At 35.8% G+C, this 23,703-nt stretch overlaps 1 protein-coding gene and 2 long non-coding RNA genes across 7 annotated transcripts; 1 reads left to right on the top strand and 2 right to left on the bottom strand.

The window, feature by feature from the left end:
* Positions 1-1,440: 1,440 nt before the first annotated feature.
* Positions 1,441-10,053, bottom strand: LOC147757160 (uncharacterized). Its single transcript, XR_015324421.1, has 3 exons — positions 9,913-10,053; positions 3,545-9,037; positions 1,441-2,002 (listed from the first exon to the last, which is right to left on the bottom strand). It is a non-coding gene; the product is annotated as an uncharacterized LOC147757160 (long non-coding RNA).
* Positions 6,207-21,393, top strand: LOC147757158 (zinc finger protein 219-like). Of its 5 annotated transcripts, none has more exons than XM_086984438.1 (3): positions 6,213-6,351; positions 15,787-15,962; positions 17,501-21,393. In XM_086984438.1, the coding sequence occupies exons 2-3, from the start codon at positions 15,834-15,836 to the stop codon at positions 17,648-17,650; spliced, it is 279 nt and encodes a 92-aa protein (XP_086840564.1). In that variant the 5' UTR covers positions 6,213-6,351; positions 15,787-15,833; the 3' UTR covers positions 17,651-21,393. The 5 variants fall into 5 exon arrangements, 2 of the variants coding, with proteins under 2 accessions (XP_086840564.1, XP_086840565.1); XM_086984439.1 differs by having other exon boundaries at positions 6,217-6,346; XR_015324417.1 differs by lacking the exons at positions 15,787-15,962; positions 17,501-21,393 and adding an exon at positions 14,028-14,173 and having other exon boundaries at positions 6,207-6,346.
* LOC147757159 (uncharacterized) lies at positions 11,072-17,583 on the bottom strand. Its single transcript, XR_015324422.1, has 2 exons — positions 17,462-17,583; positions 11,072-12,142 (listed from the first exon to the last, which is right to left on the bottom strand). It is a non-coding gene; the product is annotated as an uncharacterized LOC147757159 (long non-coding RNA).
* Positions 21,394-23,703: the final 2,310 nt, after the last annotated feature.

The raw sequence follows: 23,703 nt of genomic DNA, 5'->3' as shown, positions 1-23,703 counted from the left end.
GCGCAATTTAATCAAAATGCCATCAATCAGGTACGCTCGCCGTCTTCATCACCATCAGTTTTTCCCGGAAATTCAAAAAAATCAAAGGGCTTTGCGAATCATTTCACAGTATTTCCTATATTTCCAGATCTACCTTTGAATGACGCACAGTCATTCTAATAAATGCAACATCATTATAGTTTACGCATTTCTTCTAAGCTCAAAACATGTTGACCAGGGTTATCGAAATGAATTAACCCAAAGGAAGATCGCTCTCTAGGCAAAATATTATATCTTGACAAAGACAACGGACTAAGTATCTAGATACTTTATGCTCGAAACTAATGGACATAGATAACTAAAATAATGACAAAAAGTACCCCAATGACATAAATAATGGCAATGGGGTACGGCAGCACATAAACACAAATTATTATTATTATTAGACTTTGAGTATGTAAAATTGTATTCGAATCACGTGTGATAAATTATCGTATTTCTAAAAAAGGTGTATATAGGATTGGATTATGGCTGGAAGAAATAACGGACTATTAGTTTATTTTCGTATTTCATTAAGATGTGGAATAGATCGCAAATAAAAATGTCGCTAGCGATGCCCACAAATATGGTACAGCGCAGCATATGTCACCGGTAAAGAAAACCCCTTAGAGACTGAAAATATCCGCGGCCGAATAACAAACGGTTGTAGTTTCATGGTCATAAAATGTTATTCTACAGGTTTACTACGTGTTCTTTAGGTGATAAAGTACACTTGTACTGACATTAAAAATTCCAACAAATATTCCAACAGAACAACTCGCTTTTTTCGAGTTCAATCTTTTTAAGAATACCTGATATCGTAAAACTGTGTAAAGATAAAAAAAAAGAGTTCAGACTAAATGTAAGTACAAATACAACATGTAGTAAATGTACGGGTCAAACGGTGTTTAAGTTATATACGGTTTTGGTCGTAACTTTCCCAACTTCTATCCGGAAGCATCTTGCAATCTTTTTCAATACCTTCTTGCTCAAATTCACCACAAAGTTTCGATTATTATCGCAAATTAGACGATATTAACAGGCTAAGACTTATTTCTCTTCGAAAATGTTCTTAGCAGAGAAAATAACTCACCTTATTCTGGGCTGTTGCAGGTAAACCTTTTTGGTTGTTCCGGATTCAAACACGCAAGTTACGCTAAGTTACCTAGCATATATTATTATTCCCACTACCGTTTCAATTATTACAGGCATAAATTTGGGTTGTTACAGTGCTCAAGTTTCGAAGACTTAACAAGCGAAAGATGGTACGCATTGAGAAAGACAATAGTTCTCAGAATTGTATTTGGGCGTATCTGAATGGCCTAAAATCCGACCCCTAGACAGACACATCCGTAACAACTGCCTAATTCTAGCTAGTATTTAAAATGCGCCTTGTCCGGTTTAGGCAATAACAACGCCATCTTTGCTGTTGATGGAACAAACTTTTAAAAGTACTACATATTTATTGTGGAACTTCAAATTTACAACCACTTCGTGTAGTAACAGCACTAAAAACACAACATGACATTGGAACTGCGAAAGGTCTTCATATACACCTAAAATACTTTCATAAACAACGTGCCTTATTAAAAGAGCCAAACCTCGACTAAAACTGTCGCTGGACACATAGCGGATGCGCGTTACGCCGAACTACGGAATTATGACTCGATTCTTGCGAAAATGGTTTTTGTATCTCTCTAAGCCGAGGTGCGCGTGGTAGATCGTAGACAACACGTGCTGCGTATCTCGATGATGTCCCGAAAATTTAGCGTTCGCGGTACACACAGTCCTTGAAAAAACAATACCACGACAGGGGCAGGTAGACTAGCAAGCAAATGAGCAGAGACGATTCCTTCGTGAGGCAGCTGATTTCGCGATCTCATATACCGCAATACTAGATATACCGCAATGAATAATAAAACAGTAAATTATTGCCGCTTCCTGCTGGCAATGGGCGGCATATAAAATTATCAAACTTTTTTGCCTGAAATAAATGATCTACATTATTGTGAAATTTCATGATACTTTTAAAAAATACAAAGAAGTTTTTTTATAAAGCAAACGAAAGGTCCTTAATATAATTAGGCTTTAAAGAGTTCGAAGATTCGTAAACCTGGCCCACAAAGCCATTGTTCATATACTTCGCTTTTCTATATCGAGATTAACGACCGTTTTGGATAACAGCATATTAATTGACAATGGGTCATTCAGATTAGCTTCAACTCATAGTTCCTTTGAGCGTTATGAGCCATTGCCTTTTGAAAAATACCAACTTGAGTTATATAAGTTCGTTCAAATTTTCGTAACTTTTTTATGTTTTGTATGCCGCGTATTTAAACAACACTTACACTGGTTTGCACCTACCAATATCGCTTAAGGCAGAATTACTATCAAAGGTTTCCCGTGAACTAAAATAATTGGTACCTTAAGCACCAAATTAAAGCTGTAATCGGAATAGACGAAAGTTACATTGAGTAAACATAACCGTCGGGAATGGCACCTTTAATATATGAAAACATTTTTAATCGGAATGTTTGTTTGCTCGTAAATTGCACGTTTACTTTTTGCGATCCTTTTCTCTGTGGCTTTCTCTTCTACAGAAGAATGGTAGGCAAAAAACTTTAAAATATTATATAATATTCGATCAATGTACACAACAGAAACTCAGAAAGACACCTTTTTGATATCTTTTTTTATCATTTCTTTCACAACGTGTCTGCAATAAAAATTGTATAACGCTTTTGCAGCCCTCACATTAATGTCAGATTCCCCTCAAAGAGGTTAATGCTAAATACAATGTAACGCTCAGCTATCCGGTAATATGGTGATTCAATTTTGAACCTGATTTTGCGGTCTTGACATCTGGACTGTCCCGAACCTGCATATGGAGCCATCCAAGAAACGCAAAAGCTATGTTGTTTGCGTTATGAGTATTCATTTGGGCTAGCTCGTAATAACGGTGGAGAAAAAACGAAGACAATAACTTTTCTAGGTGTTTTGTCTCCTAAAAATGACTTGAAAGAAAAAGCCCCGATATCTATGCCCCACCCTGTGTAGGCATACATGTAAAAGGTGGGAGAGATTTAAAAAAATTGGCTGTTTTCAGTGCACCATTATTTGTTGGTTTATTTAATTACGCCTATTATGTAGTATATTTCGTCGACGCTTAACATAATGGTCTTCGGCTGTTTGAGCTAAAAGTATAACTGTCCTAGCCACCCCGCCAATGGTAATTTAGAATGACCTGATTTAGAATGTGTAAGAAGTTGCCGGCCTACTTTGTCCCTCTTTCCTCGTATATGTAAATAGGCAAAGAAACTAGTAGACTATCGAACGATAAACACAACAGCGCTTGTTGGGCGGCTGGACGTTACAGTTTGACACAACGTTCGTTCTTCGTAAAAGTTTGCTATTGATTAAGTGAATCAGTTACGATGAAAATCTGCAAATGTCACACAGAAAACGCACGACACTTCTCGTTAACACAAGAAACAGCCAGGTAATTAACGAAGGAATTCGAACATACTGGTTTACTCGCGATAGCGGGAGCCCGGGGAGAGCACGAACCAAACAAACAAGTCACTGCAACAACGAGCAGTGTAAATGCCGATCCAGCGACTTCAACAAGTCGTCGTTCTCCACAACCTGGGCTATCGACGAGCACTCTGCGTCTTTCTTTCAAGCAAGAGTCGCATTCTTGTCATACAAGCTACAGTAAACTCAACAATAGTGTGTTCAAAACCATCATAGGAATTATTTTTCTTAATCACATGTTGAAATGTAATGCACATGCTAGCGAGTTCTTTGATTATATCACCTTTTCTGGTAAAACTAATTTTTAGCTGACCGCCCATATAAATACAAAAACTGCCACATTTGGAACACAGAGAACTCAAGGATGAATGTCGAAAAACCATTTTACGTGTTCAAGGCAGCTTGTATGATAAAAGTGTCTCTAGTGCCTATCTTTTCAAAAATTGTGATAGAATCGCAGTAACAGTTAGTACCTAGCTATATCCGATATGTCCTCAAATTTAAACCTTACAAAAAACCTTTTAGTTCCAACAAAATGAAGGAAAGAATCAATCTGTCTGATGCTATGTTCTCAGGTCGGCTAATCTCGACGCGTAGCGATGGCTTTAAATTTTCTCGATTTTTTTCTCTTTTGTGACTAATTGAAAAACAAAGTTCGTAAAAGCAATGTTGAAAACAATCTCACCATATGAATTACAATATTTGCAAAGAGACTGGTGATATTAACAGTCAACTATGCAAAGCTATAGCTCACCATAGTTATACATAATTATATTGCAATACTTCCAATATTACTACTTTACTGTTTCAATTGCATTTTTAATTTGGGGAAATTTTAGTATTGTTAGTTAGATACAGTATTCAGCGAAAGCCATGTAGTGCATAGTAATGCAAGCAATACTAAGGTGCAGCTTCACACTATGGTTAATGTTGCCACTAAATCAAATCTTATGGTGGCCATACATTAGATTTAAATATACTAAAGGTAAATGCTGTAGTCTAGTAGTGCCAAATGCATAGCCGTCAATGCACTGGAGACCCGAATTGATTTTCCTCCTCACAGGAGCACCAGGAGATCCAGTTCAACACTAAATATTAATCAAAAAGTCAGGATAAATTTGACAATGATCGTAAAGTTTGTACGGAAATTCGGTACAACCAACATACCATAATTTCTTTTCTCATTTTTTTCGAACCCAAATACCTATGCAGATAACGTCCACAGAAGGTTACTTCATAGTTTAACTCTTAGTCTCGGTTTTTAATATCAAAAGTTTTACGTAACAGCAATCGCCACTGCATACAGCGAATTCTTTGGTCAAATTGATTTTGTTTTAGGGTTTGACAGCCCACTCTACATCAAGTGCTAGAATAGGCCTGTTTGAAATCGCATGCTACGGTTGATTTTCAACCAGTTAAATCGAACGTTACAAATTTTCCTAATTTCTTGTACTGTAATAGCTCAAAATTGTCTTGTAATTCAAACTTAGTTTCTTGAAAAAATAAGTGTTATATTGAAGATCTGTGTGCAAATTCGTTCGAACAAACAATCAGTTAGCTTACAGCTGATTACGATATTGTTTGTCTGATACTCTTTCTAATTCTTCCTTAGGCTCATAGTTGCTTATAACTGTTTTCGCTTCTAATGTGCGCGATGTGATGTTTGCAAACAGAAATTAATATTAAATAATGACTGAATATTTTCCTGCAGATCTTGAATTTTGTTAGTTGTTCAGCAGATCCCCGTAGTTAGCCAGCTTTAGATGGTATGCTATAATATCGTAGTTGATGAAGTCCGATGCCAAGCACAAAGGGATACTACCATTGAAAATCTAGCTCAATCTAATCTGAATCTAGCTGAAAACTAACGCTAATTGGTAGGCGCAATAAGGCATTAATGAATGCTTTTTCGTCGGATGTCTGCGCTAGCTTGGAGCACCATCCCAGATACGCGCCACATCTCGTATGTACTGAATGTTTACATCGAACGGCCGTGCGTCTGGATAGCCGGGAGAGGGAGTCGGTGTCTTCGGCTTGAATGCCACCGAAAGCATGGGGTAGTAGCGAATAAATATCTGTATATACCGACATGCGATACGCTTCTGATCGTCATGCTAAGACATGTACTTCGAAGGGGATCTGTGCTTTCGTTCTGTTGGGTAAATCAACATTGTTTTAGTCTGCTGATACCAAATGCCTTTCTGTTTCCCTCCTGAAGCTAATCAAAAGTGGGAACGGGTGAACAGGTTGTAACGACCACATCAAGTGCTAAGTGCGTATCCGATGTGTGAGGGTTTATACAAAATGGTAGACTACAGCCTGTGCTGATTCTATGCGAATTCGTTTTCCCCAAGAAACTTGTGTTCGCTGCGAAGATGTGCGAAGGTTATAGTATGTGAAAGACGCCGAAGTTCGTTATTGCTGGTACCGAAGTACGTCCTGTTTATTGAAAATGGTTCACATGGGAAGATTGGGCACCTTCGTAAGATGGAAGCTGCTTCAGTAAAACAGGCGTTTTAAGGGATTCGCAGAAATAAACGCTATGACCCTATCGTTCTCCGATTCGACGTCTTTTCTGTTTATACAGAATATTTTAGTGAGCAAACTGAAGCAGCAGACAACAGCAACTGCCGTTTTGACTCTTTTATAAAGCGCAAATTGTTTCTTGCGAATCCGGACTGTACAACAAGTGTTCGTGTATACATCTTTATCAATTTTCAAGCTATATATTTCGTCTTACATTAACAAGCGGTGCTTCTAAAAACTTTAATAAGTCTACATAGCGATAATTCAGGTCAGGTAATTGAAAATGAGTTAAATTACGACCTCGTAGATAGCCTTGATTCGAATACATTTGTACATACATTTTTACTGTGGTTTACCTCTTGGTAAGATGGTTCTGATGATATTACGTACTCAATTAATCCCATTAAACTCTAATAAGTGTGCATTCGGCTTTGACAGGGCTTAATAGTTGTGCTTATTCATCGATCATCTCGTTCAGCCACTGAAGGATACTTAAAACCAGCTATGCTCATCGATACGTAGTGTGAATCATAGACCTGTATGAGAATAGTTTTTGAGTAAACATCGACAGTGATTTACCTAGAGAAGAGACCGTGTTTGCGTTATACGTTTCTCTCTCCTTTCCGGCAGTAAAGCCTGGGCTAACTGCTTGCAACTGTAATTTATTTTTTAAACATTTTGGGTTCCATAGTAATTTGTACCTAGTACCTCTGAGACCTAAGTTTGAACTCGGAAGCATAGAACAATAACATGATCTAAACTATTTATCATGACGTGTTTTTGTTACCAGGTCGCTAAATCTAAAAATTATGTTTTACTAGTCTGCAAGTGACCACTGCAAATGACATCAATAATTTAAAGTAGAACATGATACCTCAGTGACATCTTTTTGAATATTATGTAACAATTCGTTGTCGATATTACTTATCAGCATTTAGTATGATATCACAGCTTTGGCACGGCTGATAAACCTAATGGAGAAATATATGAACACGAGCGAATAGGGAACCTAACAAATGGCGAAACTTTGGGCGAATAGGGATACCGGGACTAAGTATAAAGGATCGTGTGGTAAACATCCGAAACATCTGTATACATTTATAGTAATAATCTTTGTTGCAGATTAGCCAATTCACCAAATTGTTGAAGGGGTGTCCAACACGGTCCTAATTGTGGGCCCATCCGCAAACCTGTCACGATATCGTTATCACAAGTAATTTGAGTAAAGTACATTATGGGTCACGAAATGCGATTTACACATGGGTAATCACCTAAAAAGTAAACACACTTAACGACAAAGTCTTTGTATGGCATGCTACAAATATTTTGCAGAAATTGAGTACTAAGCTTTTAGTACCGTAAACATGATTATTCCAATTTAAAGTAAATAAGACGCAAGCGGAAGGCGGCGAATCAACTCACAAGTTATTAAGCTATTGGCCGGCTTTTTTTTACAAAACCTGACCTCTGTTGTTAAGAATACATTTAAATTATTACGCAGGCGCAGCATGGCGATACTTATTTAAATGAGAATCATTTACTGAACAACTTTAGAATTGATCGGATGATCGCTGGGCTTAACAAAAACGACACATGCATTATTGAATTGCGCAATATCCATGAATTAACTGTAAAATCCAGTCAAAGAGACTTGATATACTTAGTCTTGGCACGCATAAAGTGGGCATCAAGAACGCATTGGGCATGTCAGTGATTCTAAAATTACTCCAGTTTAATTTCTATTTCTTCATGAAAATACTAATACACCATATTGAAACGTTTAGACCAACTTGAATACTGAATCCGATCCTTCCCTTTTACAGACCATCACTAAACATTATCTAGAATTCAGATGTTATCCTGACAGAAGTTGGAATCTTGTGACATAAATCGAATACACTAGAGAGCTTTTTATTTATTGTCATATAAGCAGTAATAAAATTCCACTACCTAGCAGCAGGGTCCCAATCAGTGGTGCATGTCGTTAGCTGTCATCGCTGAGCATCGTTATATTTGTATATCTCAAATCTGTACTAAAGTACCGTAATACTTCATCCGAAAATGTGCAATTTATGTCCACGTCCACCATCTGGCACAGTATATGTTTAAGGAACTATGTGATAGCTTTTATGACACCATTATTTTAAAAAAGATAACGCGACTTTACCAATTCTAGTTTGACGGTGCACTTTGAGATGTTTTTCGTCTAAGATATGTTTTAGGTTTGGCGGAGACACCTGTAATTTCTTGCGTAGAGGTCTGTATAGCTTTACCGCCACATTAACAGCTTATAAACATCATTTTTTCTAAAGAGTATTCGATAAAAAATCCATGATTGGTTCGAGTTATTTAAATGTGAATAATTTACTGAACAACTTTAGAATTGATCAGATGAACCAGGAAGTAATATATGTATTGCTGGGCTTAACAAAAATGACACATGCATTATTGAGTTACGTAATATCTATGAATTGACTGTAAAATCCAGTCAAAGAGACCTGATATACCTGGTCTTGGCACACATAAAGTCAGGCATCAAGAACGCATTGGGCACATCAATGATTCTAAAATTACTCCAATTTAATTTCTATTTCTTCATGAAAACACTAATACACCATATTGAAACGTCTGCTAATGAGTACAATATTTTATTGATTCATGTCGGATACCCCCCCCCCTCCCCCCCGATCTGAACCGTAATGTATTAGAAGTGGGTCATCCAAGACAGGGTTTACAGCATAGTTGTGTGCACTTTAGTCCCCTGCCGATACTCGAGAAGAGCAGGCTTACATTGAGAAGTGTCAGTCTGTAGGTGAAGTACTATGTATCATGTTTCTTTTTATGGGTTCCTGGCTTTCTAGTCTCTTGATGATTTCATCAGACCCTTGATGATTTCGTTTGCTGTTGATGAAGAGACACGCTAGACGTGTTGTTTCTTGCAATGGGCACAACCGTCACCCTATCCACATAAAAAAAACATATCAAATATATGCCAATTTTTTAATTATTATTTTAAGTTTGGAAGGAGAACCTGAAGGTCTACAAAAATTTTTTTCTAGGAACGCTTGATTTGTTTGAATTAGATGGAAACTGTATTAGCGTAACTGTCTTGGCTAATTAATTAATTATGTACATAAATAGGCAATGGCTACTGCTATTATAATAAAGAAATGCGATTTATAGAATAGAAAAAAAAAAGCAGTTATTTACAGTAAGTCCCAACAGTATTCGACTGCTCTCTTACTTTGGACGAATTCATTTTAACCAAGACATCTATGATTGAAATGAAACGAATAGTTCTCAAATAAACAATTATTTCATATTACCTGTAAATATTTAATTGGACGGAATTATTTCATGGTTAAAGGACCAAAAAAATCACTATCACATCGTTTCAAAGAGATTGGACGATATGAAAAATATCAGTAAACTAAATATTTCGAAGGACACCTCAAGCCTTGATGATTATCTGAAGCATTCCGGACATTGATTGGACCAAATTAGCGGTGACCGAGGATGACTAACAAAGCGGTCGGCAATCATATATATAAATACACCGTGAATGGGATTTTTTCGTACTTCTCTGCTCCAGTGGCTAAAAATGTGTGCTAAAAATGATGATATAATTCATTACTACTTTTGGAGTACAACTAAATTACCGCATCTTTACCTCCAAAAATATTTTTGCAGCCATTGATTTCACGTCTGAAAGTCATTTCAGTAAGGACTAAACTACTAAATAAGTGTACTAAAATAATTTAGCGTCTGTCAGAGATGGCGTTTCCAAAGGATGCCTGTTGTTGTAGTAACATAATGCAGAATTATGGAACTTACTTGTTATAACACGTTATCCTCGTAAGTTTACAAACAATAACACTCATCGTAGATCACACTTAATTTCATCTAAGTTTCTTTGAATATTAGTCATTACTGCAGGTTACTCATGATTCCTTTCTTAGCGCACGCTAATGTAAGCAACAACGTACGAATGCCAAAGCGTCATCATAGCATCTCAGCAAGGGCAACAGGTGTCTCTTGCGTCTACTGTAATAGTAAGGGCCGCACTGAGCAAAGCCCTGCGGAAAATAGACATGTTTACGACAAGTACAATTTAATACCTTTAAGGCTTATGCGGATCTGAGCTGTAAAACGTTTGTCTTTGTTTAGTTGTGGTGTTTCTTTTTAGATTTTATAACGCATGAACTGTATTTTGATGGTTGCCCACTTTAATGCGAAGTTATGTGGCTTAAGCAAATAGCAATACTCAAAAAATAACAGAGATGTATAAAAAAATGTTCGATGCAACTTGCAGTTTCTAGCTTGATAGTCCAATTTGGGTTTGTAATACACTAAAAGCGTTAGGCAGAACATCATTACACATCTGCTCGCAATTCATTTTTATGGAAACAGACAATATTCATTTTCAGCTAATTAGTTGCTGTGAGTAATCAGTCATACCCATTATTTTTAAAAAATCTTAATATTTTATTGTTGATATTTTATATCAAAGCAAGTATCTCAAGTCTGGTTACTAGAAAGCTGTTTTTCTTTGAACTGAAGTGAAGGTGATTCAAGTAAAATCGCATATATACATTGTACGTATGTTTGTACACGATGCGCCAAATCTAGTTTCCAATCGTGAATGAAAAATTGAGTCCTGCTATCTACTACGGATTAGAAGTGAACACATGATTTCTCAATATGCTATGGAATGCTATATTTATAGCATGAATCACAGTGATGCGAAACCTTTTTCGACGAACAACCGGTCATGAAATTTCACGGAATGAGTCAATAAAAACCGTTCCTTGGGCTATAAACACAAGCTTCTTGTTTACTTAGTAAGAAGCTAACGGTTATAGGAAGCTAGTTTATTGTTGCTTAATTGTCTTTTTTCATAAATTTTTCTCTAACTAAAAGTTCTTTGTCACCCGGCTTCTGAGATCTCGAGCAGATCGCTAGATCCAATACTCAAATAAGATTGTTCGAAGAGTCCGAGTGTATCATATAGTTAAACATTTTATTCAAAAGCTGTTTACAATGCTGGACGTATGCACAAAGCAAGTATGATATCCACTGTTTTAAGATTGCACAGTGCGCGAAAGACTGTGTAAAGGTAGGTCATTTACAAGCCACTTTTTAAAAACAAGATTTGATTAAACGTTGCTGTGGGACCTGATACCTGTCCCGATTGTGCCGAATACTGCTTTCGGTCTTGGAAGATGCTTTTTGATACGTTCGAACGTGTTCTGCGTACTTTAGAGTAATACTCACGACGAACATTAAGTCGTGGATATTTCTTATTATTATATTATATTTATATTATTGGTTGAGTTCACCGATTTAATATAAATTATTATTGGAAATTCTGCGCTCAAAATGCAGAACGACACATTTTCTAACCAATGGTTTTAATCCACTGATGATCTAAAAACTTTTCTAGAGGAAGCATTTATTGCCGCTATTGACCCCTGCACGTATTTATACATCATCTGAACATTTTTACAAATACAAAAGAGAGTAATATATAGATTATCAAATTTACATACAAATTATACAGAAAACGTATCAGTATTATGGCTTGAGAGCAACCCGAGGTGGTTCTGACTAGATCTATGTATGTCTTAATGACTCTTAACACAGAAGGTCATAGTCACTGAGAAAAATTTAGATTCGCTTTACCAATCATTTGTTGACGCCGAAGCTTTGAGAAAGCATCTTGACAACCATGAGATAAGTAACTGATTCAAACGCTGACTTGAGGTCGAGGCACACCACGTCGAAACGCTGACACGTATTGATGAACTTTGCCCACTCAAAATGTATTCCAGTACCTGCAGAGCGTTACTTCGTCCTTGTTTTTAGGCATCAGATATAAATTTTCGCTCGTTAGCGTTCTTGTATATAGCTGCACAGATGACGCATTCAAGTAGTTTGTATACTAGCACAGGTAGCGATGCTGGCCTTTTCTTGGCAGGCCCAACCTTAGTTTCCTTCTTGTACACCAGGCACTCCATTCAGCTATTCGGAATACGTCCGGCATTGAGCACTGTCGGTAGATCACCTTAAAATTTGTGAAAGGGAACACAGAATGAGATTCTGATTTTCAGATAAATATGACGAAAGTTTGTCTTGAGTTTCACTAGTTCTAAACTGCAGTTTCATTAGATGCTGCATTATTTCCTTTTGCTTAGTCGACTCTTTGTAAATAGTTTAGCTCATTGTGGATTAAATAAACTCGGTAATACAGAATTTTACCAAAAAGTGGTCTGAACTAACCAAGTTGGGAAGCACTTCAGTGTCTAGTTGCTAGTTGTCGTTGCATAGAATAATGTCAAAAATAAACGTTGCGCTTGTAGTGCATCAAACGGGATGTGCAGCAAACTCTTCTGACCTATGGTTAGTACCGAAATTAACGAGTATTATTGCCTTGGAATTCTCTGTACTTACTCTTGGTATGCTTAGTGTGTCCCAGACAATGCGAGACAGGTTTAAATCACCTTTAACTATAGTGTTTTAATATTTCATTAACGTTTTCGGTTCTTCAGTTGGTGTCAGTGCGCAATCTGTGGGTGAGTTGTGCCCCTGGCCGAGAAGAAGTATGAAGCAAGCTGTATCACTCTACGCAGGAGTGTCATACTACGATAAAGATATTATATCAATTTCGGATCACAGAACTTCAATTCTTACAAGTATAACAACCCTTTCGCTACGCGACATTCTGTCCTTTCTAAAAACTTTGAACAAGTCATTGCTTAGCTTGACGTACCTGTTCCTCAAAGAGCCATCTTTCAGTTATTAGAGCAACGGTTATTCTCCTCATGTTTAGGTATTACTAAAGAGTATCTATAGCTCAGTTCTTACGAAGTGAACGAGCATTTAAATAAATGCAATTTACATTCATGGTTATAGAAGATATGTAATAGTTTGGTCCGTGGTTTCCCACAATAGTGCAAAACTTCAGTATCGTCATGTATGAGATACACTAAACCGAAGAACAAGAGACGCTATTGCAGCTATGTAGGTGCTTAATACAATGGATATTTTATTAAAATGTTTCTTGCAAGTAAATATTATTGCTTAGATATTGTAGTCCTTTAAGGATCACGCAAACAGAATAAATTACTTATTTGCTTAAAGAAGAAGTATATTAGAAAGGGCATCCACTCATATTAGAAAAGACTTTTTCGGGGTATTTTATTTGGATTATGGAATTTGAATATGTGCGTATTCATTATGATTCTAATGTACATATGTTTATTTACAAAACTAGCTCATTTTTGAATCGACTATAGGTTTTAACTGTAGCAGTGTTACTCTCTTCTGTGTGTCGTGGACGTACGTCATACCCCAGCTCCTCATGTCTACATAACATTATGGAATTCTTTTTTGTCAGATAACTTAAGTGGTTCTATTTGTTGTTTGTAATAGCATTTGTCCTTAGATCCCGTCACCCTTATTCAGGGCGTTTTTTATGCAACCTGTCAACTTTTGAGTCCAAATCCCTGCCTGTAGCATCTGATTCATCGGTTTCACTACTTTCATCGGCACAAACTTCGGGAAAAGCATTAGCTTATTACAGACGAATAATTACGTCATTTTATTTATGCGATTCAATTAATTTTTCAAGGAAAATAGTGATCAAATCACATTTGGTATAAGTGGCTTACTTATGCTTATGACCGCTCCCACTCCACATGTTATGGAAATGAATTGATAATGAACACTGTATAGAAAACTTCACTACGTGATTATACGGCACAAAAAGGGAGCGTTATGTGACCGTCTCGCTCTTAGAGTAGTTTACGTAAAAGCACGCCTCCTTGGTGATAAGTACAGTGACACTGAAATGAAAAAAAGCGAAGTGAAGTTTGCACAAATATGCATTCATTGCAGCATAAAGCAAGCTTTATTTTTGTATAATAATAATAAAGTTCTTGTACTTACAGGTTGTCCTAGCGTTAATGTACGTCATAGCGCGACTGCGGCAACTTTGCTTTGAATTCCAAAACCGTCACCTGCACGGCGCATATCCGTATATCATCGAAATAAATGCATATTCTAATAAATCAGCTACCACAGGCATCTTAACGATGTTATTTGTATTTTGCGAACACACTAACTTAATAAGTGAGAAAACCTAATCATTTTCACTATTAATGAGCATGTTATTATTATTAATAGTGAGTAACAAAACATATAGTATGTATAAATGATAAATATAAGTGAACCGCACTATCTCTGGCTGGCTCAATGATTTTGTTTATGTACAGATCTTATGTAGCGAGTTAGCCAGGCCTATTCATATGTGCCCTTGAAATAAACTCTTTGTATAGTACATATTACTGAGCTTGAAAATAAATCACATTTTCAAAAAAATCGGCTATGTTATCAGTGACTATAGAGCTTATCGCACCAATATATGATTAGTTTAAAAATTTATTTTGCTAATAACTCCATTATCTTTTCAGATCTTTGGTACCTGATATTAATATTGAACATACGTAGATTAGCAGCAGCTAACGCAACACATTCTACCGTATGCTAGATGAAAAATCTATCATCAAATAAATCTTTTTTCGTCATTATACCTGGGTGATTTTCTTACTTCTTTAATGAAACAGATTTTATTAGCAAGCGAAAGATAAATATTGACATGCCAATTTTTTTGTTTCAACTGACATGTTATTATTGTAATGGCTTGCTTCGGCTATAGGCCGCTTGTTTGAGAGATCCTCATTTTACTTCCGGCTGTCATTCGTTGATCTTGAACCATAGAAGTTAATTGATACCAGGAAATTATGTAGTTACTGCATGCCGTAATAATCACTTGTCCTCCAGAAGACATAAAATTGGCTCGAAATATGCTACATACAGTGTATCGTGACAACAATGTTTTTAAGTAAGTGACCGGTAAACTACAACCAATGTCGATTTTAGTTTAACTATTGGTAGTTATATCGCCTTCGATTCATATCTACATTGCTAACTGCACAATCGTGGGAGAATGGACGGTTTATTGTCAAAATAGTACACAAAAACTAACAAAGAAATTTAAAATATCAATAAAATATGACTTTCTTTGTGCACAGTAAAGACTCTTTAAGACGAGTACTTGCACTGTATACTATCGGTGCAGCTTATGCTACCAGTTTTTATCAAGCTTTCTGTTATTCGAAGATTATAAACACTTTTGAACACCAGAAGCAAGCTCGCTCTTCTGTTAAGTGATGATGAATATTCGGAAATATCGTTAATGTTTGTGCTGTGAGAGATTACCTTACAAGCAGAAACGAAATATTCGCACAATCTAATGCCTGTTCGGTACCCACTTAATATTTGTGCAGGGTTATATTTCAATGATCGTATATATAACTAACAAAGGTGAACATTTTTAGAGATGTATATCTTGATCGCTAGCGCTCTTAGCATAACAAGTAATTTATTACAAATGATCTCTAATTGACATTAATTCTTTGCTACTAGATTTGATGGCAAAGGATTAACGTTAACTGAATTTTTAAAAGTAATATCTGGCAGTTATTATTTCTAATGAGTAACAGAGCGCTACTTAAATGTTTAAGCCAATCAGGGCTCAATTCTCATGCAATATTCTGCTAGACAAAAGTTAACTTAGCAAACATTGATGGATAGAATCTTGTTCGATGACGCTCTCATCTGGTTTGCTGTTATTCTTCACGTAAACAGGCCCGACTGCTGGTAGCGATGTGTGGTTTCCGGAGTCGTTCGAAGTGATGCCGACACCATTCGATACTCTTTCAGCTGGGCCTTCATCCCTTTTGACATTAACTTCACGTCAACAGTCCTCACTCGATCGTCGCACCTGTCCCATCTGCTTCAAGAGATTCTACAATGCCCACAAGGTTGGATCTAAGAACTAAATTGTGCTGAAATAAGCGACTGATGACAACTTGATGATGATGATGATGATGATGATTTGCCACTTGAAGGGTGCATTTAATTAAATTTCATAGACAATCATTTAGTTGAAATTTTTTTATATCCATCCTACTAATCAGCTAAAGAGCTATTGTTAGACTTTCCGGTACGAACCTTTAAACATGCGATACTTAACCTAAGAGCTTTTTTGAACATTGTTCAGCATTAATACCCAATATCGTTTTATTTACACGGTTTTATAGATCCATACACGTACCAAAAAGTATATGGTATGTTTTTGAAGTACTATAGCATCACTGTAAATACAAAAATTATTTTTTCTAAACAATTTTGTTTCACTGCATTTTTGATAGGTTCCATACATTATTTTGTGTGTATGTATGCAATGATTTCCATGATAAACAGATACGAAGCTAAGTTGCCGTACTAGGCTTCTAAAAAGGTAGCATTTTTCAACCTGTCTGTTGAAAAAAGCTCTTAGAACCGTGTTAACCAACTCAGTACAAAGAATTAGGTAAAAGACTCCATTGCATGTTGTTTTTAGTTGGAAAAAAATCGAGATATTACAAGCCTAGCTGTGCGTATCCCAGTTCGAGCATCTTTAATTTATTATTGTTCCGCCAAAACATTTTGTTATCGACCGTTTTTTCTACCAATGAATAGACCGAGCAAAAGACAATACACTGAAGCTCATTAAAATAAATGAATTATGACCAATGTGGCTTCAAAAACGTAAAGGTATTTATCCTGTTGAGTACGAATCATTACGATCTGAAGCATTTTAGTGCAAAGTATTTGGCATGGGCTTTATATTATTTTTAAACATCTTTCTTCAAAGGAAAAACCTAAGAAGCGAAGAGAGAGATAACCCAATAGAATTTACATTCGTACGCCTATAATATAAACGAGAGCTGAAGATTTTTGCTTAATCAGTGTCATCAGTGGTATGAGTCAAATCTATTTTGATTAAAATAGAAGAATATTCTACAATGTAGTAAAATACTTTTGGGTAATGGCAGACTATAGCTCATCAAAGGCTCTTTGTGTTCTGAAAAATAAAGAAGCGCCGATCCGCAGAATTTTTAAGGTGTATAAGTGCCAAAAACGAACAAATTATAACCTAAGAAACCCATATCTTTATTTAATTAATTTGCATGATTCTTAAATTTGACAGATTTTTATGAAGTTGAATCACGTTAGCGTGACCAATGTACTAATTATGTGGTAACAAAAAAGCGCGCATTTGGTCATCGTGCTATAGATAATTTCAATTTTGTGCATTCATTATGAAGTTTTTTTGCATGGCTGTGCTTTCTTTAGTTTTTCTGCCACAACAATTGTATTAATCTGACTATTTCCAGTTATTTACTTAAACGTCTAGTTTCGCTAGAATAATATTAATAAATATAAAATATGCTTTCACCCCAACATAAGCAACTCTTGTTCTTATCTATATACAAACTACGTCTTGCTGAGAAGAATGCCGTTAATTTTTGTTCAGGTAACTGTCCACCTGCGGACTCATACCAACGAACGACCATTTCAATGTCCACTCTGTGACTATCGAGCTGCGCAAAAGGTCACCTTGCAAACGCACATGAAGAGACACAATCGACAACTTCAATTACAACAACATCGACATCCCCTTTAGAAGCAGTCTAATCTAAAACCTAAAATGAGGACGAAAGATAGAAACAGGCAAAGACGAAGATGAAGAGCGAATGTAGGAACAGGCGGCAGATGGCAACGATAAATACAACAGAAGGAACAGCAGTACAGGTTAATGATGACTCAAGAACAAAAATCGGCCAAACGTATGATTACGATCGATGTTATTATTGTGAGTATGTAGCAACTATGAAGTAATTATACTTTATATTTTGACCTCTCATCTCATAATGGTATGTTTATACTATTATATATGTTCAGTGTACTAGCACAAAATATTGATACACCACTTGTTCTGTCACCAGACACAATCTAAAGCAGGTCACTCGTGTACGAAGCCAAACGCAATAAGCACACAACAATTTACAATCGATATATGTATGAAATTGTCATGAAAATCTTTGCCTTTCTAAATAATCAAAGGGAATTTTTTAGATTAAATTTTAAACTGTAGAAATAGCGTAACCAGAAGGGGCAAATCGTTTGCCACGAAAGCTTTTTAAACAAGTTCACTCTATAATTCCGATCAAAGAGAATATGGAGGAACTAGAGAAACACAGACATGAAGTTAAAAGTCGCAGATACACTTGCAATAGTTAATAATAGTTGCTGCTCTCTTGGCCTTATGCAATTAATCTACTCGATTACTTGATGCTCCAGTGTTTTCGATACGACGTGCTTGAAATGGTGAGTGTAAAAATGTCATCATCAAATCTGAAGGATCTTCCTTCAGTATTAAACGTTAAGACAAATTATACTTATACACTTGATAAATGCCTGTCCTTGTAGAATGATGATGATTAACACTGATTACCAACTATTGGGGATTCTTGATAGATTTTCCTATTCTAGCTGACATTATCAACTATTCTCTAGTTAATACAATTTTATCTTGTTAAAGTTACAATTATGTATGGCTGAGTGATGGTAAGCCTGCATACATAATTGCTCGTAAAAGTTATGCTTATTTAAAAAGTTCTCTTTTGGCAAGCATCAGACTTCGAAAGATGAACTTTCGAGTGGTTGCGTTTGCGAATGTTGACTGCTTTCCCTAAAGGCTCTTCTCCAGAAATAATAAAGTTACTGAAACATGAGGTGAGCAGCGGCATCTTGTACTGTAATATTCATGAGTACTTACGAGCTTGTGTTGACGCGCTTGCTTCCGGCCGCATTTCGAAATAAAACGGAAGAAATCAACTCCGAAAAGAATTTGAGTGAAATTAGTATGCATTGTTTCTTAAAGTGAGCTTTCTTCCTTTTTAAATTATATCATTATTTAGAAATTTAGAAAAATTTCTAAATCATTCATATTTAAAAGGCGGTCGAAAGTAGCCCCTAGACTTAGTCTTATAAGTCATATTAAATAAAAGTAAGTTTCACAAATTAAGCATATGTGGAAGAGTGTCGAAGGGTAGCGCCAACAATCGCATCTATTTAGCAATCTATCACGCAGCAGAATAAAACACGGCAGAATACAGAATCTAGTAAAGATTTCTTTTAAGTCTAAAAGTTTTATGTCACTCTGCGTCATAAGGTTGCAAACTAGGCTCTGATTACATTGACTCAGACAAGAACATCAAGCTCTTTCAAATTCAAGTCTATGCACTGAAGAACCGTGCGCTAATTGAGGTATTAGGCGAAATTCCTGACAGAGATTTTCTATTGTTCAAGCTTAGGCTCAACGAAAAAAGTGATACTGAAATATTATTCTTTAATGTGCGGCTTCTCCAATCTTAATTTTCCGTAAGTGCAATGTTTTATCATAGCGAGATGAAAAATATATAAAATTACATTCGAGGAATACTGTCCCGAAACGAAAACACACGTTTATAGTAAGAAACATGTATATATATATATACATATATATATATATATATATAGGGCACGGCACCTAAATGGGGACCTCTTAAATTTTATTTCTAAGACAGTATTTAAATACGAACACATATTTTATTATGAATTATTTTACATGTGCTAGAAGACGTTCTAAAGTTTTGTTTGTTTACTGTAACCACCAAACATCGTGATTACAGCTTCGATTCGGAACCCAAGTCATTCACTAGTCATTGTCAAAATATTACTTTTTTGATCGGCAAGTAACTTTTATTAAAAAGTTAGCTAAAAAAATTATATTAGTAGGTATCGACTCATAAAAGTGTTGTTTAAGTACGCTACGTACAAGAAATTCCGGCGAAATTAGATTTTGGGTAGAGGGCCAAAAGTCCCAAAAATACAAGGGCTCACAAAGGCCAAAAAGTTTAAAAAGTGCAAACAAGCGCTAAGGATCTCAATCGTTGGAGTTCGCTAGGGATACCAATTTGACAACTAATATTTTTCTAGTTTCTGTATCAAAAATGGCTTCTTGAGCCACTCTGATGAATTTTTGAGCCCTTCAAATCTGCAACTTGTTAGAGATACTTCGGTTTGTCTCAAAGGATTTCGGACCTTTCTAGAATTTGCATGCAAACTGAGAATAATGTGGATCATATTTTTTGTACGGAAAAGAAGGTTGTTGATTTTAGTGAAATTCGTCAAGTGTAAAGAGAGTGGATAGCAGCTAATTTTAACTCAATTTAAGTTACGAAAACGACGCACTGTTTTCCGCTATGACAAGTTTATTGTTATTTTTTTTGAAAAGAACATACGGATGGCGGATTAATAAATGCGTTTATGGCAAGTAGCTCGCCAAGGTATGTCTCAGTTTAGGTGCCGCACCCTATGGATAACGTTGGTGGAGGGATATAAAAATATATAGCTATTATACATATAAGAAAAGAAGGATAGATGGCGTTGTTATACATAACACAAAAGCCTATTTATATATTATAGCAACAAGTAGATTTATTATATTTTTATGATCATATATTATTTAGTGGGGCAACGGCTCGGTGACACCTTCAAGCTTTTCGTACGAATAGACATTTCCTAATGTAACACCACAAAATTCTTGTATAATACTCATATACGCTAGCGTTTGATGTAAAACATGTACAATTGCTCTATGACCGCATAAAGTTTATAAACACATTCCTCTTTTTCCACATAGTTCACTTTACGTCAGCCCTCTTTGTATGTACATCATATGTACTTCATATATATTGGGAAAAACGGAATAAAGACGCATTTAGTACTACTCATCCGATTACCAATTGAGGGACACATTGACTTTACCTATATCTTAATTCTTTCAGTGTCGACCTATTTGCACCTGGGGGCATTTCGGTGCTCCTGACGTTTGTTAAGTATCATATAATGAATATAGCCATAGGTAAGACGGAGCAGCAATCTCATCTAACAAACATTTCCCTCTCTCGAAAGCACAAAGCTTTCACGATTTATCGTGTACAGGTTGCGTTTATCGGTACTTTCTTATGACTGTCATTTTGTATTTTTACTGGCTGACTTTATTTTACATATGATCCTCAAGTTTTCATCATAATTCAGCGTTGTATGATGCCACATGCTGGTTCCTATAGCCATAATCGATTCATGAAATTATCTTTGTAGATTTTTGCAATAAAAGAATCCTACTCATTTTCGGCCTCCAATTTGCCGAGGTTAACTCTCTAGGGCATAACCAGCGAATAAAAATCATGTTATTGGTGTCGGCATCAAACGAACGTCCGCATTTAATAAAAATAGGCAATTAACAAAGTTCCGAATTCGTATGTATAGTCAAAATCCTTTGTAAATAATAAATATGATGATTTCAAATATCCCTTTTAAGGCATGTCTTCAGTCAGGTATTGTATTTTATGTACTACTTATTAAAGTATAGGTATTATTGAAGAACTATTTAAAAAGAAGCTCTGAAATGGAGGAATAGCCGATACATTTATACGGTACGCCTGAAAAGTTTGATGCAAAAAAGTTAACGACTCATATGTAATAAAAGACATGAATATTGTGGTGTAATTCGGGTATAGAAATCGAGTGTTCGTTATCGAGGTCGCATCTATCTACTTATTAGGCATTCAAAATTGGTTTTTATTTAGATATATTGTTTGCATTTTAATTTGGGTTTAATTTTTTTTTTTATTTCTCAGTCAATGAAAGAGTAACCTATTTAAAACATAATTGTTAAGTTATGTAATTCATTTAAAATTTGAAGAATTGTCTAGAAGTGACCAATAATAATAATAATAATAATGATTAAAAAGCTAACTTTTAATATGGTCTTTATTTTAGATATTTTAGCAGCCAAGAAAGAGTATAGCTATTTTTAGCATGTTCTAGATTTGGTTGATATATCATTTGCTCCTAACGATAAAAAAGCAACAGGGTCGTAATTGGGGTCGAGTATCATAAATGATTAGCTAACAAGGATCTAAGTTAGTGCTACTTCATGCTAAAAAATAATACCACTGGCGAAAGCTTGCATGCATCTTGCTGAGGGCGACTAATGTGTGTGGTGGGAGTGACTTGTTTTGATTGTTAGATAGTTTATATAAAGCCTAGGATATGTGCGTAAGCCCGTGCCGAGTTTAGTGTGACCTGTTTGGCTTGCTTCAAGAGAGAGAACCAATGTTGGTATCCGATTTGTTTACTCAATAAGGAAGTCGTGCATATCTGTTAACTTCGACTGAATGTGAGTTGTGGTTGTAGAGTTGTGATGAAAAAAATGGCAAACCCGAATGAGGATTTTTAAGGTATCAACTGTGTGCTTTTCGAAAGGGAAAAGTTTTCGCCGATTACCAATAAGATATGCGCTGTTTAGGAGTCTTTGACATTAGTCATGCGCGTAGTTCAAAAGTGGCAACTTTATAAGTAGAAGACAGACGTTAAGCTTGGTGATCAGATACAACCAAGTCGACCTGTAAGAGGACCTTTGCGACGTCGACAATGACGCCTGCTGATGGAAGCGCTATACACCTAATGTAATTTCCCAACTATTATATACGTGAATTAATATATATATTACCATCGTCATTAAGCTGGAGCAATTCTGCAACACCCTCAGGGAGTACCCATGTTTGTTTCCATTTTTATCAAAATATCTAGATCATACTAATTCTGTGTAATCAATAAATATAATTTAAGCATATATTCTATTAGTAGAAATCTGAATATTTGACCTGAACCGAGTTCTACTAATGAAAATTTTTTGAGCAGATGCCGTTTTTCCCCGCTAAAAAAATTATTTAAAAAATCCATAGTAAACGTCAAGAAAATGTTGAGCTGTTGGCGTTTTAAGATATACATTTTTGACTTGGTGTGGCCCTTTTAAACAGGAAATGTGATTTGTACAGGTACTTTGGCTTTTGGCGCTTCAAATGCTTTCAAAACAAGTTGAACATTAACAGCCGAAAGTTACGGCGTTTTGGAAAAAATGTGCAAAAAAAAGCAAGCCCAAGATCAGTAGTTAAATTGCCCTAGTTTAACCTGGATCTAAGACAAATATCAACAGAATTTTTTTTTAGCTATGGTTTCGGTGTTAGTGAATAAAGTAAACAATCGATGGAACGTTGGTGCATTGGCACCCAATATTTTCCATAGAGGTTTGTCACAATACTTGTTCTAAAAAAAAAAACGTAAAGCTAACCAACAGAGGGTGTCCTTTAATTAGCAGAATGCCAACTAATCTGCATTATAGTTAGTTCACTTTATTTGTTCTTATATGTTGAAAGGTTCAGTCGTTCTTTTGGAGCCTTTTTAAATGTCATGTCATTATCAGAATATTGTTTGTACCATTGGGAAAGCTTGCGGAAGAATTCCTTTAAAGCAAGCATAAGTACTGAAAGGTCTAGTCTTACATGACGACTAATTTCAAAAGGGAACTAATTGTTTCCGCGAGAGCACAGTTACACGAGGAAGCTCAGTCGAGGAAAATTTTGTATCTAGATTATTCTATTTATAAACCGGAATGCACAAATAGAGGATTTCGTTCAAAACCGAATTTTGGCAGTACAAGCTAGTTGTTCTCAGACTGCAAACGCTTTCAATTTTATGGGTATTGGTTGCACTTACTATAGATATTTTGCTAGTCTTTTGTCTTTGAATTCAAAATTCCCATCGAGCTCTATCTAATGGTATGAC

Source organism: Varroa destructor, unplaced genomic scaffold (assembly GCF_002443255.2).
Source record: "Varroa destructor unplaced genomic scaffold, Vdes_3.0 BEIS01000003.1, whole genome shotgun sequence".
Classification (NCBI taxonomy): domain Eukaryota; kingdom Metazoa; phylum Arthropoda; class Arachnida; order Mesostigmata; family Varroidae; genus Varroa; species Varroa destructor.
This window is presented reverse-complemented; position numbering and strand designations above follow the sequence as displayed.

What these genes read in the sequence shown, in the direction of transcription:
- LOC147757158 (XM_086984438.1), top strand. Translation starts at nt 15,834, where the DNA reads ATGCCGACACCATTCGATACTCTTTCAGCTGGGCCTTCATCCCTTTTG. An exon ending in GATTCTACAATGCCCACAAG is followed by an intron (nt 15,963 to 17,500) that starts GTTGGATCTAAG and finishes ATTTTTGTTCAG; the next exon opens with GTAACTGTCCACCTGCGGAC.